Source organism: Lagenorhynchus albirostris, chromosome 7, assembly GCF_949774975.1.
Source record: "Lagenorhynchus albirostris chromosome 7, mLagAlb1.1, whole genome shotgun sequence".
NCBI lineage: Eukaryota > Metazoa > Chordata > Mammalia > Artiodactyla > Delphinidae > Lagenorhynchus > Lagenorhynchus albirostris.
In genome coordinates this window covers 66,230,382-66,249,060 of record NC_083101.1, presented here as the reverse complement: position 1 = coordinate 66,249,060, position 18,679 = coordinate 66,230,382, and the positions used below count along the sequence as shown (strand labels likewise).

The following is an 18,679-nucleotide window of genomic DNA, read 5'->3' as shown; positions in this document are numbered from 1 at the left end:
ACACCTTGAAATAAATCCAGTAATTATAATATCATGCTCAACATTCCTTTGGAAATCAAATGAATCTCTTCAGGGGATTAATGCCAAGTGTTAATTTTAATAATGAAGAAAAACAAATTCAACAAACTAAATACTGATGAAAAAAATAACTTGGAAACTCACCTTTCCACAACCAAACTGATTGCTTGCGTGAGATCTGGGTTTGTCACCTGGAGACGTTTCCACAAAGACCATACGAATTCTTTATCAGCCTTAAAGAAATAAAAGATATTTTAAATTCATTGCTTTGTAGCTACAGCAGAGAAGGCAAGATACTGCATTAAATTAAAAAATGAAAAATGTAATTACTTGATCCCTAGTTCTATAACTATAAAACAGATTCTTGAAAAGTATAACGGGAAAGCTTTATTTTAAAAAGTTCTTACACTGGTAACCCACATTTATTTTACTATTTCTCCTACTCACATTTGAGGGTGCAAAGGCTGAAGGGCTGAATATCAAGGTAAATTTGTTCTAAAATGAGACTGTCCTCTAACTATTGCTCCATTTTCAGCTGCCCTTTTCAGCAAAATTCCTTGAAACAGCTGCCTACAATCATGGTCTCTTCTTCCTCACTCCCCACTCACTCTGTAACCTCCTCCAGTCAGACTTCCCTCCCCACCATAACGCTAAAATCATTTTTCAAGGTCCTCTATATTATCAATTCTTAATAGGCATCTCAAATTTAATTTATCCAAAATAAAGTTTTTGACTTCCTACCCTCTTACAAACCTGCCCTCTCTGCATCTCAGTAAATGACACCACCACCTACTTATTGTTTAAAAACTTAAGATCTAGGAGTCAATCTTGGTTGCTCTCTTTCTTCACATTTCATATCCAAACCATTAGTAAATCCTATTAGCCTTACCTACAAAATATATCCCAATTCTGAACACTTCTACCTAGTACAAGTGGAACAAGTACTATCCACCATCTTACTACGAGTCAACTCCACCACTTGCCTAGCTCCCTATAATGGTCCCCTGGGTTCCTTACAGCTCAAAATCGTCCAGTGGATTTCCATCAGATTAGGAAAACAATCCAAACTCTACCAAGGCCACATGACCCTACACATCTGGTCCTCCAGCCTCATCTATCACTCACCCTCTTGTTCACAGGGACCTTCTGGCTCTACTTGTACCAGGTCCTTTTAATGTACATTATTACCTAACGTCGCTCAAGTCTTTGTTTAAATGTTACCTCTTCAAGAGAAGAGAAGTCTTCCCTAACTACTATATTTATAGCCACCAAAACCCACAAATCTCTGGAAACCCCTTACCCTGTTTAATTATTTTTTTCAAATCACATTTCATTTTATAATACTATATTTGTTTGGTAGTTTATTTGTTTGGTTTTACTTCTGTGACATCATCTATTCTCCCCTTCCTCTTAGTAACAGAAACGATTTTTGATCTTTGCTGTCAACTAAGACTGGCCTCTCTTGCCTATGGGCTCTGTGACTGAGTTCTGCCAATTAAATATAAGAAATGTCATTGGAAACCTTAAAATTGGACTTAAGTCTACCAAATGTGTTATAATTATTTTTTCCCAGTATGTTGTTGCTTATTTGACTTTATTTATGATGGAGACTTTTTGGGAAAAGGTAGTTATTATTTTTATATATTCAAACTTATCTTTTTCATTATGGCTTATGGTTTTCTTCTACAAGTTAAAAAAAGGCCTTCTCTACTCCAAGATTGGAAATATATTTACCCATACTTACTTCTTAAATTTTTATGTTTTCATTTTTTAATGTTCAAATCTTTCATTTTGTTTGACTGTTTTTTAAAGACTTTTGACAGCTGGAGTACTGCAAAGTACTACCTTACCTAACTATTCTTATATGTCATACTTTATCTTTTAGAAGCAAGAATTCAGCATTTAGGTATTAAAATGATTTCAGTTAAGGACAAGAAATGTCAATATATAGAGAAATTACATGTCATAAACCTCTGGTGAAGGAAAAGTTAAACTATGTAACATTATGTGCTCTTTTAAAAGGTATGTTGATGAAACTACAAAATCCCTGAAACCAATGTTATCTGGAGATTTATCTTATAGCTTGCTTCAAAACAAAAGAGTAACAAAAAAAGAAAACTACAGACCAATATCACTGATGAACAGAGATACAAAAATCCTCAACAAAATACTAGCAAACAGAATCCAACAGCACATTAAAAGGATCATACACCGTGATCAAGTGGGGTTTATCCCAGGAACGCAAGGATTCTTTAACATACGCAAATCAATCAATGTGATAAACCATATTAACAAACTGAGGGAAAAAAACCATACCATCATCTCAATAGATGCAGAAAAAGCTTCCAACAAAATTCAAATTCATTTATGATAAAAACCCTCCAGAAAATAGGCATAGAGGGAACTTACCTCAATATAAAAAGGCCACATATGACAAACCAACAGCCAACACTGTTCTCAATGGCGAAAAACTGAAATCATTGCCACTAAGATCAGGAACAAGACAAGGTTGCCCACTCTCACCACTATTATTCAACATAGTTTTGGAAGTTTTAGCCCCAGCAATCAGAGAAGAAAAAGAAATAAAAGGAATCCAAATCGGAAAAGAAGAAGTAAAACTGTCACTGTTTCCAGAGGACATGATACTATAGAGAATCCTAAAGATGCTACCAGAAAACTACTAGAGCTTATCAGTGAATTTGGAAAGTAGCAGGATACAAAATTAATGCACAGAAATGTCTTGTATTCCTATACACTAATGATGAAAAATCTGAAAGAAAATTAATGAAACACTCCCACTTACCAATGCAACAAAAAGAATAAAATACCTAGGAATAAACCTAAGGAGACAAAAGACCTGTATGCAGAAAACTATAAGACACTGATGAAAGAAATTAAAGATGATACAAACAGATGGAGAGATATACCATGTTCTTGGACTGGAAGAATCAACATTGTGAAAATGACTATACTACCCAAAGCAATCTACAGATTCAATGCAATCTCTATCAAACTACAAATGGCATTTTTCACAGAGCTAGAACAAAAAATTTCACAATTTGTATGGAAACACAAAAGACCCCAAATAGCCAAAGCAATCTTGAGAAAGAGAAATGGAGCTGGGGGAATCAGGCTCCCTGACTTCACACTATACTACAAAGCTACATTAATCAAGACAGTATGGTACCCGCACAAAAAGAGAAATATAGATAAATGGAACAGGACAGAAAGTCCAAAGATAAACCCATGCACATATGGTCACCTTATTTTTGATAAAGAAGGCAAGAATATACAGTGGAGAATAGACAGCCTCTTTAATAAGTGGTGCTGGGGAAAATGGCTAGATACATGCAGAAGAATGAAATTAGAATACTTCCTAACACCATACACAAAAATAAACTCAAAATGGATTAAAGACCTAAATGTAAGGCCACACACTATAAAACTCTTAGAGAAAAACATAGGCAGAACACTCTACGACATAAATCACAGCAAGATCTTTTTTGACCCACCTCCTAGAGAAATGGAAATAAAAACAAAAATAAACAAATGGGACCTAATGAAACTTAAAAGCTTTTGCACAGAAAAGGAAACCATAAACAAGACGAAAAGACAACCCTCAGAATGGGAGAAAATATTTGCAAATGAAGCAACTGACAAAACAATTAATCTCCAAAATATAAAGGCAGGTCATGCAGCTCAATATCAAAAAAACAAACAACCCAATCCAAAGATGGGCAGAAGACCTAAATAGACTTTTTTCCAAAGAAGATATAGAGATTGCCAACAACCACATGAAAGGATGCTGAACATCACTAATCATTAGAGGAATGCAAATCAAAACTACAATGAGGTATCACCTCACACCAGTCAGAATGGCCATCATCAAAAAATCTACAAACAATAAATGCTAGAGAGAGTGTGGAGAAAAGGGAACCCTCTTGCACTGTTGGTGGGAATGTAAATTGATACAGCCACTATGGAGAACAGTATGGAGGTTCCTTAAAAAACTAAAAATAGAACTACCATATGACCCAGCAATCCCACTACTGGGCATGTACCCTGAGAAAACCATAATTCAAAAAGAGTCATGTACCACAATGTTCACTGTAGCTCTATTTACAATAGCCAGGACATGGAAGCAATCTAAGTGTCCATCAACAGATGAATGGATAAAGAAGATGTGGCACATATACACAATGGAATATCAGCCATAAAAAGAAACAAAACTGAGTTATTTGTAGTGAAGTGGATGGAGCCAGAGTCTGTCATACAGAGTGAAGTAAGTCAGAAAGAGAAAAACAAATACCATATGCTAACACATATATAAGAAATCTAAAAAAAAAAAAGGGGGGGCTTCCCTGGTGGCGCAGTGGTTGAGAGTCCGCCTGCCGATGCAGGGGACATGGGCTCGTGCCCCGGTCCGGGAGGATCCCACATGCCGCGGAGCGGCTGGACCCGTGAGCCATGGCCGCGGAGCCTGTGCATCCAGAGCCTGTGCTCCGCAACGGGAGAGGCCACAGCAGTGAGAGGCCCGTGTACCGCAAAAAAAAAAAAAGGTTCTGAAGAACCTAGGGGCAGGATAGGAATAAAGACGCAGATGTAGAGAATAAACTTGAGGACACAGGGAGGGGGAAGGGCAAGCTGGGACGAAGTGAGACAATGGCATGGACATATATACACTACCAAATGTAAAATAGATAGCTAGTGAGAAGGAGCCACATAGCACAGGGAGATCAGCTCAGTGCTTTGTGTCCACCGAGAAGGGTACGATAGGGAGGGTGGGAGGGAGACGCAAGAGGGAGGGGATATGGGGATATATGTATACATATAGCTGATTCACTTTGTTATACAGCAGAAAGTAACACACCATTGTAAAGCAATTATACTCCAATAAAGATGTTTAAAAAAAACAGAAAAAAAAATAGTAAAGAGTCACATGTATTTTTCACCTCAACTCCTCTACCTAAAATACTAAGCAAGAAAGGTTAACAAAAGTAAAAACTTAAAAAAAAGTAGGTTTTCAACATTTACAAAATAACTGAGTTACTCCAGCTTAAGTAAGTGTGACTTACTAATAAAGGACTTAGCTCTAATACAGTTAGAATGACAAAGTAAGAAATCAATAAATATCTGATGAAAAAAATCTTTACATATTAATTTATACATTTTTTTCTCTTTCTTTTTGCTATTGTTATGGTTAATGGTTATTTCACATCTCCTCTTTAATCCCCACCAAGGAGAAAGTAACAACAAACTCTCCTTAAATTGTTTTTATCATAGAGGCCAGAAAAAAAAGCAACCAGAAGAAAAGACTCCTCCAGAAACAGTCTATTGTTAATTTATAACTACAATTTATACCCAGAAGTCACTAGGGGGAGACCTTTCTAATTTCCAAATTTCTCTATTAAACTTCAGTTATTAATTTCTTTTGTTATTAATTTATGATCAGCAATGGTATTCAGATTTTGTCACCTAAAAATACTCAAATGTATAAGTGATACTTGACTTGAGAAAAAGAAGTAAGTTCTTTTGTGAGCAATAAAATGCTACAAATGGATTGTGGGACTATTGTACAATATGTATTAGTTTTTGTAAGTTTTTTAGTTATTTAAATGCTATATAATCTTCAATGTGGATTATACCTCTAATTATTAAAAAGACGCTCCTTCATATACAAAAAAAAAGCCCCCAAAAAACACAAAACTAGTTTCCAAACTATTCCACACATTATTAAAACAAGGAAACTAACTACTACCAACCATATTATCTTTATATTTTCCTTTCCTTTGGGCATTTAAAATGTTCTTTTCAAAAATTAAAAGTAAAAATCCTTAAATATTACTCATTATAAAATGCCTTATTCTTACTACAAAACTTCCACACAGAATCAAATAATTTAAAATATAAATTTAAAAATACTACTCCTTCTCACAAAGTTTATTAAACTCAGCCAATGAGAGCTGACTAAATGCCCGAAGATTTGGGTCTGAGTTATCTTAGCAGTGGATTGGCTTTGACTTTCACTTATCAACATGGAAATAAATATCAACTTTACAGACACAGATACACAAAATTATCTTTTTCACTGGGTACCTACTCTCCCACCACCTAGTTTAGTATATGCCAACATAATAGGCCCTCGATTGACCTCTACTGCACGAATGAATTCAACAAACATATGAAAACTATTTTCTATATTTAAACAAATTAATTTCCTACCAGAACTCAAAGAAAACAATGGAAAGAGTTTAATTACAAAGTATGGCACAAACTAGCCACTCACTAAATTACCATTATGAAAAATAACTGTACAAAAAGATTCATCTATTAGAATACAGCTCCTAACAACAGTGAGAATTCTAATTATACAACATGTTCTCAATTTTTTTTTCTTTTTTTGACCGTGCTGCACCGCATGCAGGATCTTAGTTTTCTCACCAGGGATCAAACCTGCACCCCCTGCAGTGGAAGCGTGGAGTCTTAACCACTGGACCGCCAGGGAAATCCCTCAATTTTGTTTTTTCTTTGTGAATGACTGGACAAGGTTTCAACACACCTAAAGGTCTACTAAAAAATGTAACTGGTTGATTTCTGTAGTTATATACTCTTAATTCCAACATCACATACATCATGAAAGTTAATTTCATCATGAAAGTTGGAGTAATGCACATATATTTCATTTAAACGCCATAATATATCTTTACCTGAAATTGGTATATAGGTTTAGTAAATATTTTTGGCTGTGACTAAAAAGAGAAATATGGTTTGAGATATACATAAATTTGTGTGTGTGTGTACTCCTGTATGTGTGTCTATACATATATACATTACACATACATAACTTTTTCTTATCTGATATTCTATAAGTGGTAAAAAATGTGCACATACACATACCCACAACCCCATTCTTGGTCACAAATAGACCACAATCTTGAAATACAAAATCAAAATTAAGAGTATGGTGAAGTTAGGTTCTAAATCAGTGAATAAAGCGTGACTGTCATGAACCTGAAATTGATCTTTGGAGTACCTTTGAAAGTTCCTTAGAAAATGCTAGATTTGGAAGCTAACCTATTCTCAGTAAATCCAATACAGACAACTTTTCTTCCCACACTGAAATCAACCACTTTTTCTTCATCTAAGTATGTGTATGTTGCTTGCTAACCTGGGGCCATATGAAAAAAAGTTTAAATATCACAATCACATGGAGTAGGATGAGATACTCATATTAAGAGAAACAGTTGAAACAGATTGTTTTCTATTACATGCTTATTCTGAGTCATTCCAATGGACTGGAATGGTACATGGAATCACTTTCTTTTTCTTCACCAAGCACATATAATTGAATTCCTGTAAGTTAAACGTGGGGAGAAAACCAACTAATTTAAATGAAGCTGCAACTTATGACCAGAGACTAATTAATTAGTGGGGTTCTTTTTCCCAAAGTGTGCATTTTGTCCATTACTGGGCTATGAAATTAATTTAGTAGACATTAGCAGCACTTTCTTAAATAATAGATTTTAAAAGAAAACATCAGAGTTCAGGACACACAGGGTAAATATTCTTTCTGAAATTATATGCATGTGTATGTGTGTCTACTTACTAGGTTGACGTAAAATGAATTTCTTATCTTGGGTACAGTTTTTGAGAGCTGTGGAAAACACAGGGGTTAATACTATGTGTTCTTGGGTACTGTGATTTCTAGCTTAATATATAAGTGGAAGAACTAATTTTAAAAATGTAAAAGTGAATGTTTAATTACTTAAATGCTTTTTATAAAACAATTCAATTATTATGTCTCCCAAATTTCCCCAAAAGCAGGAGTATGATTTGACTGAAGTTTTATGGTATGGGATACTGCCAACCTCATCTCACATTACTGGAATGCCTATGATCATCTAACAGTGTCAGTACTATAAAATCTCAAGAACCATTGTTCTAGGCTACCTATGACCATCTCAATTCTTACACCTTCCGTAGTCCCATTTTGAAAGAATATTATAGTTAAAGGATTGGGGGAAGAGGGTCATTGGACTGTTTCCAACAGACTGATTTCTTAATCAAGTCAGTCACAAAACTAAACATCTTAGTTCCTTATCCAGCTCAGGGCATAACTATGGTAAATACAGAGTAAGGGGTAGCGGAGAAAGGGTGTAGAAGATATGGGCAAACAGCATCTTAGATTAGGACTTGCCAAAGTAACAAAGCCCTTTATCATGGATTCACATCTTTAAACTACCCAAAGGTGAAGACTGAGATGACAAAACGCTTTAATTCCTTGGTGTCTTTTATTTATCCCTTTGCTCCTTACCCAGTGAAGAATAGAGAATGGAAAGTCAAAAGGAGGCAGTCACATAATACCTCCCCAACTTGTTTAAGCAAAGACATATTCAATTTGAACAAGACTACTGTGTTTTTACATCCTTGACTCAATCAGTAAAATCCTGCAAAAGAATCCAATAGAATTATGAGAATGAAATTCAGGAATTTTTATTAATCTAAACTTATGATATTGTTTATAAAGTTACCTTGTTGTTTAGCAGTTCTTAATTGGTTCTGTCTTGAAGACAGAGTGACTCAAAGATCTACTGTTGAGTGAATTCCGAACATTTAGTCACCCAACCCTGTTAAAGGTTCTGGTAAATTCGGAGAAGAGATGGTGGTAAGGATGCAAAACTATAAAGGAAAATCAAATCTTTCTGAACATGAGTAGTCAAGCCATCTTTGGTATATACGAACTCTACAAATAACAGGAAAGTAATGTTAAAGCAATTGATTTAGTAAATGCTTTTCCCAGGCAAGATGAAAATGAGATTTCTCTCTCCAGAAGTATGGAATTAACATAGTTGGTTAATAAATATTAAGCATCATCTACTGTGAATGAAAATTCCCAGCCTGAGACTCCCTAAAAATTATTGGTCTGTTTTAACAACTTAAGTTTTACTTAAGAACAAGGGCAAGTGTGGGTTTGACAATTAAAAACAGGCTCCTTCATCCATGGGTTTTATTTCAATAAGAGTGTTTCCACTTTCCCATTCCACATTTCAACTCAGGGATTGCACTCCTGCTGCACCAAGTACCACTACAGTCACGACACAGACCTTGGGCTTGGGGGCGGTAGGGGTGCGACTGCGCGTTTTGGTGGGATCCAAGTGAGGTCAACCAAACCCAGGGCGCCTTGGCCGACCCTGCCCGCCCACTGTCCGGAGAAGGGCGGGAGCCCGAGGTCGGCGAGCCGGACGAGGCCGCCTCCCTCAGCCCAGAGCTGCGGGCCAGGCTGGGTGTGGGAGCCGGCACCGGGCGCCGCCGGGCGGAGGTGGGTGGGTCCCAAACCCGCGCAGCTAGGCAGCCGAAGGCAGAAGGAGACGGGCGCATTTCCCCACCGGCCCCGGCCCGGCTGTGGAGGGGAAAGACCGGCGGCCACCTCGATACCTGACACACGGCCAGCTCCTCCTTTACGCTGCTCAGCTCTTCCTCCAGCAGCTGCGTCCGGGTCACCATCGCCTCCTCTACCGAGATGCCCTCTAGTCGCATGGACCCCATGGGCGCGCTGTGGAGGGGAGCCTGAGCCGCAGCTGTCCGCCCTGGCCCTCGCTGGCCCTCTGACCCTTCTTCGCCCCGCCGGGGTAAATCGCTTTTGTCCATGACGCCCTCCCGCGCTGCGCCCGCAAGACCCGAAGTGTCGCTTAGCACTTCGTGTGCCATAGCTCCCAGCCCAACACGTGGGGACCCGGGCCCCAACTGTCGCGCGGCGGGCGGAGGGAGCTGTGAGGGCCGCAAGCGCGCCGCCATGGCCGCGGCTACTAACGGGTCAAGTTCCCTCTAGGAAACTCCTCCTCCCCTTCCCCATCCGAGCAAGCCCGAAGCTCCGAGCTGCGCATGCGCCCGACTTTTCCCGCCTTGGCGCGCGGAGTTTCGCGCTCGCGGGTCCTGGCTGGCTTCCCACGGGCCGCGCGCCCGGCGCGAGCGTTAGCGGCGCACGCGCCGTGGCCCGAAGAGTCAGGCGGCTCCGCCCCGCGCACCATCCCCGCGTGCCCTGGTCAGTCTTTAACCTGCAACGTCACGGCTTCCCGCACGCCTAAAATCCTACCTGCCGCTTTGCGCCTAGCTTACATCCCACTTCTTAAAGTCTTCCTTGACAAGCCCCTACCCCCAAATGATCCCTAACTGTGAATTCCTCTGCCTTCAAGGCCCCTGCCAACTCGTTTGTCACGTTTCATTGACCGCCCTGTAGTGTTAGTTATAGGGCTAATCCCTCCAGCGCTGTTGTAAACTCCTTGAGGATCAGGGAATAAGTTTTACACTTAAGTGTTTTCTTCAAACCCTTTAGCAAAACTGCTTGACGTACAGCTGACAACCAACTGACTGATGTCGAGGAGATGTGGAAAGCCTTGGGCTGAGCTGGAACTAGCGGGCAGGTTTCCCATTTGAATTATGATCTTTTGTGCACCCTTTGTCTTTTGCAAGAGTCAGGACTTCCTTTGAGTTTTATGTCAGCTTCTTTACGCAGTTGGCTGCGTATCAGAGTGAGTGTGACCCGCATTCCCACAGTTTGGATCCTTGGACTAATTTGAAGCCAGTAATTTGGAGCGTGGTTAAAGAAACAAGACCAACTCTCTTTATTGTTCATCCTCTCTTTTTCTTCTTTTTTCCTTCCTTCCTTCCGGCTTTGTTTATAAACTTTGAATAACCTCTTTTTCTGTCATTAAAACACGTCCTACTCGTGATGAGTTTAGTAAGGAGATGCGCTTGAGCTAGCACTCGAATTCTACCGAAAGCTAGATCGCTGTCCTCTGCGGAAAAGGTTCCAGAGTACTTGGAGAGCTGAGATGGGTTAAGGAGGACTGTGGAAATAGGGAGGTGACCGTTTTAACTGATGACCTCTTCATTTAATCAAAATTACCGCTTTGTGCCAGAATCTAGTCAGCACATCAAAAGACACCCTCCCTAGGGGATATGGGGATATATGTATACATATAGATGATTCACTTTGTTATACAGCGGAAACTAACACAACATTGAAAAGCAGTTATACTCCAATAAAGATGTTTAAAAAAACAAAAGACACTCTCCCACTCAGAATTCTGCTGAGGCAGGATAATTGTGCTTTCTTCCCACTGAAGGTGAATATTTAATAAAATTTATAAAAGGATTACACTAGAAAAAGTACATATAAGCCTGTCTTAAAAGTAGCTACCATATTGAACATTTACTATATGCTGAGTCCAGTGATAACTACTTTTCATATATGTACTCATTCAATTCTCACAACATGAGGGTAAAATAGATGTTATTATCCCCATTTTACTAGCAAGAAAACTGAGATTTAAAAAATTACTCTACCTTGTCTGAAGTCCCACATCTGGTATTAAAGCTAGAATACAGATCCACTTAACTCTAAAACCCATCCTTTGATTCCTACCCTTACTCCATACCTGTCACTTGAAATACAGCATTAGGTTTGATAGCACATGAGACTTTGTTGGGTTTAAGACTATGGGAATTCTAATCACATGACTCACATATTTGGCATGAAATCAATGCGAATGTACATTTTCAATGGCTATTTGGTACTCACTCAGAGGGTATCATTTCATCTAAAATGAAAAATAAATAGAAAAATTCTTCTGAAAAGTAGTGGAGTCTCTTCTGTTATGTACAATGGATAAATAAACATATTTGAAAAGAAGGATATATCTGAATCTATGACTAGGTAGACAATTTTTTTAAATTTTTTTTGGTGCTAAAATACACATAACACAAAATTTACCATTATAGCCACTTAAGTGGCTGCAAATAAAGAACAATCCAAAGTTGTTAAGTACATTCAAAATGTTAGGCAACAATCACCACTATCTAGTTCCAGAACATTTTCAGCACCCCAAACCAAAAACCCTTACTTATTAAACAGTTACTTTCCATTTCTGCTATCTCCCAAGCCTGCCCCAGGTAACTACCAATCTGCTTTGTATCTATAGTTTTGTCCATTCTGCATATTTCATCTAAATGAAGCCATTCAGCATGTGGCCTTTTATGTCTGGCTCCTTTCACTTAGCATGTTTTCAAGCTTCATTCAATTTTTAGCATGTATCAGTACTTCATTCTTTTTCATAGCTGAATAATATTCCGTTTTATGGATATACCACAATTTGTTTATCCATTCATCCATTCATGGCATTTTGGTTGTTTCCACATCTTGCCTATTATGAATAGAGCTACTATGAACATTCGCATACAGGTTATTATTTGAACACCTATTTTCAAATATTTTGTGTATATACCTAGGAGTGAAATTGTTGGGTCATTTGGTAATTCTGTGTTTAACTTACTGAAGAACCACCTGTTTCCACAGTAGCTGCCCCATTTACATTCCCACCAGCAATGTATGAGAATTTCAATTTCTCTGCATCCTCACAAACACTTGTCATTTTCCTTTTTTATATTGGTTATACTATTGAGTGGGAAATAGTGTCTCATTGTGGTTTTGATTTGCATTTCCCTAAGGACTAATGACATTTATCATCTTTCCATGTGCTTGTTAGATATTTGTTTATTTCTTTGGAGAAATGTCAATTCAAGTCCTTTGTCCACTTATTAAATGGGTTGTTTGTCTTTTTGTTATTGAGTTGTTAACAGTCCTTTACTGGCAGACAATTTTCAAGAACTGAAACTTGCACATTTTCAGAAACATACATAGGACGTTCTTTCTTGCATTAGTTACTTGCTAAAATGACAGAAATGTGTGAAACACTGTATATTAACACCTGTAACTCAGAAAGATAAGTTAAAGATCTGAAATAATACCTGAATAAAAATGTCCAAAACAATCAAGTGTTTCTCCTGTGCAATTTTCTGTTCAAATATTTAAAAGTGATGATTTCTGTTCTTCAGAAATGCATAATAAAGTCTGCTGAGGATGAAGTATATTAAACTACAGAAACACACGATTCTATCTATATCACCATTGTATAGTTGAAATATTGGGAAAAATGAGGGAAGTGTGCAAATTAATATGGCATTTAAATTGCATCTCTCACTTTAATTTTAAAAATTTAAATCTAACTTCTATTTAAAAAGAGAAAAATGTGTTAGCACTTTCTCAGCCTTTATGTTTCTTGTTTTTCAGAAAGAATGCCAAATTTTAAGACATGTTTATTTCTCCTTTACCAATTTGGTATACTCTTTATTTGGGCAATGGATTTAATTATTAAATCTAAAGCCACTATTAGGTAATGGTAAGACATTAAATATCATAGATTTCTTTCATATCATTTTGACATTTATCTCAATTTTAAGGTTCTTGCCATATTCTAGGGATCTAAATCAAGAATAGCCTATTGCCACTCCTTCAACATTAAAAGATAATCCCAGGGCTTCCCTGGTGGCACAGTGGTTGAGAGTCCTCCTGCCGATGCAGGTGACACGGGTTCGTGCCCTGGTCTTGAAAGATCCCACATGCCGCGGAGCGGCTAGGCCCGTGAGCCATGGCCACTGAGCCTGCGCATCCGGAGCCTGTGCTCCACAACAGGAGAGGCCACAGCAGTGAGAGGCCCGCATACAGCAAAAAAAAAAAAAAGATAATCCCACAAGCTAGAATGTGCCATTGTGGCACTTGAATCAGCAGTAGACATATCATGTCAGTCTACTGTGGACAAACTGCAATCCAGGAGTTAGGAGTAAACCAAGAAAATTGTTTTGTACTTGTAATTACTGTTGGCCTTTGTATCCATGGGTTCCACACTGCAGATTCAACCAAACATGGATCAAAACTATTCAGAAAAAAAATTTGAGAAAATTCCAAAGAGAAAAACTTGAATTTGCCACATGCCAGCAACGATTTATACAGCATCTACATTGTATTAGGCATTACAAGTAATCTAGAAATGATTTAAAGTATACGGGAGTATGTGCATAGGTTATATGCAATATAATTTTATTTAATACAAAGAATTTGAGCACCAGCGGATTTTGGTATCTGGGGTGTCCTGGAACCAATCCCTCAAGGATACTGAAGGAAGACTGTAATACAATTTTGTTCGAGTGATGCCTGGCAACTATTGATCAGTCCTGAGAGTGTTCTAGGTCAAGATCATAGGTATCTAAGGATGGCATCATCAGTTCCAGTTGTCCCACGTGATTTTCCTGCAGTTCAAAAAGGATGACCTTACAGAGCTACAACAACAGAACTTCATCTTCCATTTTCATCTTCAATGATTACATAACAGTCCAAAACTGTTTAAATAACTGTCTTTCCTTTCCTTACTAATAGGCTTTTCTAAAATTATCTCCATTAAGTCCTAACTCTCAGTGTGGGTGTTGTCCTAGAGAAAAAAATAGGCCATGTGCTCTTGTTCTGAGTAACTGTTATCAGCTTACTTAGCTAGGTGAAGTTTGGAATACAATCCCAAATTCCCTGAGGAGTTCCACTGATTCAATACACAGGGTTTCACAGTTTAGGCTCTTTGTTTTAACACATGGCTAGAATGAGACAACACTATTTTTTTCAGCTTTCTCATCTGTATTTCAGTTTCCTCTTCCCTAAGAGAGGCAATGATAGAACCATGGTCCTTGGTATTTTATGTGGATTTTCTTTACCCTCAAGGCAATATTGAAAAAGTACTCCAACTCTTCCACCTATTTTTCTTCTCTGCCTTCACCCCTAACATGAAGGCCTTCTTCTTCCATTACCAGTGATCTGGTTTAACATCTCTGTCTTGATGATGCTTATCTATTCCCTATAACAGTGTTCATACACTATCATAGCATATAGGCATACGTGCATACACTCACACACACACAGTGGCATTTTGCCTTTTGTGATACTGTGATTTATAATAAGAAATACATATTTGGTTTTTGTCCCCATCCCTGTTTCTGGCACAGAGCACGTAAAACCCTTGTAATTTCCTAAATGTGTCTTTTTACGTTAATGAGTTGACTTTTGGAAAGAACCTAAGGATGGAGGCTGGCTGCCATGGGGAGCCAACCAATCATGTGAATAGAGGGTTGGTATTTCCAGGCTCTGATTCTCTTCCTGCTTGGCAAGCTGATCAGAGTCCCAGTAGGAAGTTGATGGCAACTCACATAGAGTAATTTGAGGACCAGTTAAAATACAGACTAATTACAAATGTAAGGGTAGGATCTAGAGATAGCACAAGGGATAGTGTAGTACCTCAATGCTAATCAAAGGGTGGGAGATTTTATCACCTTAAACTTGAAAGGGTGAGGGGAATGAGCAGCTGTTGGAACGAGGAGACAGAAAGGGCTGTGTACAGAGAGCTGCCTGGTGAAAGACACAGACTCAAGAGACAGGAAGCCAGAGGAACAAATACTCAAACTTCACTCTCTTCCCTCAGGCCCATCTCCTCCCATGCTCCCCACTGGCTGAACTCAACCAGTTTTTACATGGCAGCCCAGCAGGACACAGAGCAGGGCGAAAAAAACATCAAGAGACAAGGTGCAGAGGCAAACAGAAGGTGTCCAGCCCAAGAGGCCAATGTAGTCTAATAAGCAACACCTGGAACAGAGTGTAAATAGCATCTTGTTATACCCAATAAATGAGATAAAGTAACAACCCTTGTGTTGTTCACATGGCAGCTGGTTGGATGTTACTCTAACTTACAAGTCCATAAAGGAGGAAAAGGGAAATCACATAAAGAAGAGGGAACAGAATCTAGGCAAGAGTTAGATAAAGAGTACAGGGCTGGGACATCCCTGGTGGAGCAGTGGTTAAGAATCCGCCTACCAATGCAGGGGACCCGGGTTCGGTCCCTGGTCTGGGAAGATCCCACATGCCATGGAACAACTAAGCCTGGGCACCACAGCTACTGAGCCTGCACTCTAGAGCCCATGAGCCACAACTACTGAGCCCGCGTGCTGCAACTACTGAAGCCTGTGCGCCTAGAGCCCATGCTCCGCAACAAGAGAAGCCATCACAATAAGCCCACGCATCGCAAGGAAGACCCAACACAGCCAAAAACTAAATAAATCTTAAGGAAAAAAAAGAAAAAGTACAGGGCTTCTGAACAGACAAGCACCAAACTGAATGCATGTGCTTTCTTTTACTGACTTCACATTCTGCATTAAAACTTGATTTCCAGAAGTTTTAGGCCACTTCATCTAATGAGGGGGGGAGTCCCCCAAGATATTATTTTTCAGTTTTCATTTTGCATCTATTTTACATTTTGCATCCATAATTTTATTATTCTCACATTTAGAACATTGAGAAGGCAGAAGATAACTCTCTTTTTTCTGTACCTCTCATGATACCTATCACAACGCCCTTACAAAGGAAGCACTTGAGAAATGTCTCTCAACTAGCTCCCTATAAGCCAAAGAAAGTCTTGTCTTCAGCAATTACCAGACATTCCTTATGGTTGTTAATTATATCTCACATTAGTGGGGCATTGCTTTGCTATGAACAGGAAATATTTTTATGGGTAACTTATCAAGATTAAAATAAGATATAAATAGATCACATGCATGCTAACTACTACTGGGGAAAAATGAGACTGTTAAATTAATAAAATGGTTCCTGTGCTGCCAACATTTTTTCCCCCAAATCATGCTTCCTGATATAGCAAAATTCCGTGGGATAATAAAGGGAAGAAAGAGAGAAAATGAAATTAAATTTGGGGGACCCTTGCCAGACACTGTTCATTCATTCCTTCATTTTTTCAACAAATACTTACTGAACACTGCTAGGGATATAGCAGTGAATAGTAACGATCCTGGCTTTTATGGACTTTATATTCTAGTAGGAGAAAATACATCATAGACAAGTAACTATACTTGTTAATTAGTGAAAAGTTATGTAAATAGAAATAAAGCAAGGAAAGGGAAGAGTGAGTGAAGGCAGTGGTTGAGCCCCATTTTAGGCAGAGTGGTCAGGGAAAGCATTTCCAATAAGGAACGTTTAAGCAAATGATAGTTCCTTCGATTGAGTAGGAAGCACACCAAGCACATATCTGGGAGGTTATCGGACAACAGGGAAAGTGAAAGTAGGAATAAAAAGCAAAAGCTTATGAGTAAAATCCAAATACCGCTGTGCTTCATAGGTTGACACATCCATATAAACTATTTCCCAGGAAATGTCTGTTATCCCAAAGAAGCCCATTCCCAAGTAGATTAAAGTATCTACATGGCTAGGGAACAAGTTTTGTGATCCATAAGTAAACTCCAAGTTTGAAGTGGTTTTTATAAAGCATTTGATAAGAGCCACAAAGGGACCCTGATCTCCCCAAAAACATTTCTTAAAGAAATCATTTGAAAAGGCATCATACTAAAAGATATTAATGGAGTAACAAATGAGCTGATCTGGAGTTTAAAGAAAAGGGAACAATAGTTAATAATAGCTTTTCCCATGCTGGCTTTAGGTTAGAATCAACTAAAGGATCTTTTCAAATAATAATACCTGTGTCCCATCCCCAGAGATTCTGATTTAATGGCTGTGGTGTGGGGCCCAGGTGTTGTTATTTTTTTAAAGCTCCCCAAGTGAGTCTAATATGCAACTGATTGAGAATCAATCTGGTTTGAAAAAAAGAACATAAGTTAAGCTGTTAAAATTTTTTTTTTTAAATCATGCCAGGCATTGCTTCTGGAATGCAAAATATATCTCACAATGATCTAATTAGTGAGTCAAATTATGTATGGAGTACTACCTATTATGCACTACAGGCTTAGCATGGGAGATACAGAAGGGAAAAGGTAAACCAATCCCTACATTTGTGGAACTCAAAATGGGGAAAGGCAATGACAAAAACGTAAACAACTTTAAAAGCAACAACAACAAGATAGAGAGTGCAATAAGTGTTAGAAAGGAAAGAAAGTGTGATGAGACAGAGGGTATCTGGGTAGGGACTAATTTTTTAGGTTGACTACGAAAGCCCTCTCTGAGAGGTATAATTTAAGCAGAAACCTGAAAGATGAGAAGAAAACAACGATTTAGAAAGTTTGGAGTGTGAATGGCAAATGCAAAGCCCTGAGGACCAAAGTTGCTTGGTGTGTTCTAAAACCAGAGACGACACAAATATGACAGGAGTTACAGTGAAAAGATATGTGGTGTAAGATGAAGAAAGGAATTTGAATTTTGTTCTAAGACCTCAAGGATTTTAAAGCGGAGGACAGATGTGAATTCACTATATTAATAAAAGACCACTCTGGGGACTTCCCTGGCCATCCAGTGGTTAAAATTTTGCCTTCCAGTGCAGGGGGGTTGGTTTGGTCACTGGTCAGGGAGCTAAGATCCCACATCCTCGGGGTCAAGAAACCAAAACATAAAGCAGAAGCAATATTGTAACAAATTCAATAAAGACTATAAAAATGGTCCACATCAAAAAAACTTTTTTTTTGAGCCCTCCACTGAGAACTGCTGGTTAGACTTGATGGCTTAGAAATGACTTTTCTCCAGATTAAATCCACATGGCTGACAGGGTCTTGGTGCTCCGGCCGGATGTCAGGCCTGAGCCTCTGAGGTGGGAGAGCTGAGTTCAGGACACTGGTCCACCAGAGACGTCCTGGTCCCACGTAATATCAATGGGCGAGAGCTCTCCCAGAGATCTCCATCTCAACGCTAAGACCCAGCTCCACTCAACGACCAGCAAGCTCCAGTGCTGGACACCCCATGCCAAACAACTAGCAAGACAGGAACACAACCCCA

The 18,679-nt window shown here is 38.7% G+C and overlaps 1 protein-coding gene across 3 annotated transcripts in view; it reads right to left on the bottom strand.

Moving 5' to 3' along the window:
- Positions 1–9,832, bottom strand: part of CNTLN (centlein) — a 331,029-nt gene extending 321,197 nt beyond the window's left edge. For all 3 annotated transcript variants that reach the window (XM_060155107.1, XM_060155109.1, XM_060155108.1), the window contains exons 1-2: positions 9,454–9,832; positions 163–251 (exon numbers count right to left, since the gene is read on the bottom strand). In XM_060155107.1, the coding sequence (XP_060011090.1) occupies positions 163–251; positions 9,454–9,813 (449 nt within the window). In that variant the 5' untranslated portion in view covers positions 9,814–9,832. The remainder of the gene's footprint in view (positions 1–162; positions 252–9,453) is intronic.
- Between the last annotated feature and the right edge of the window lie 8,847 nt (positions 9,833–18,679).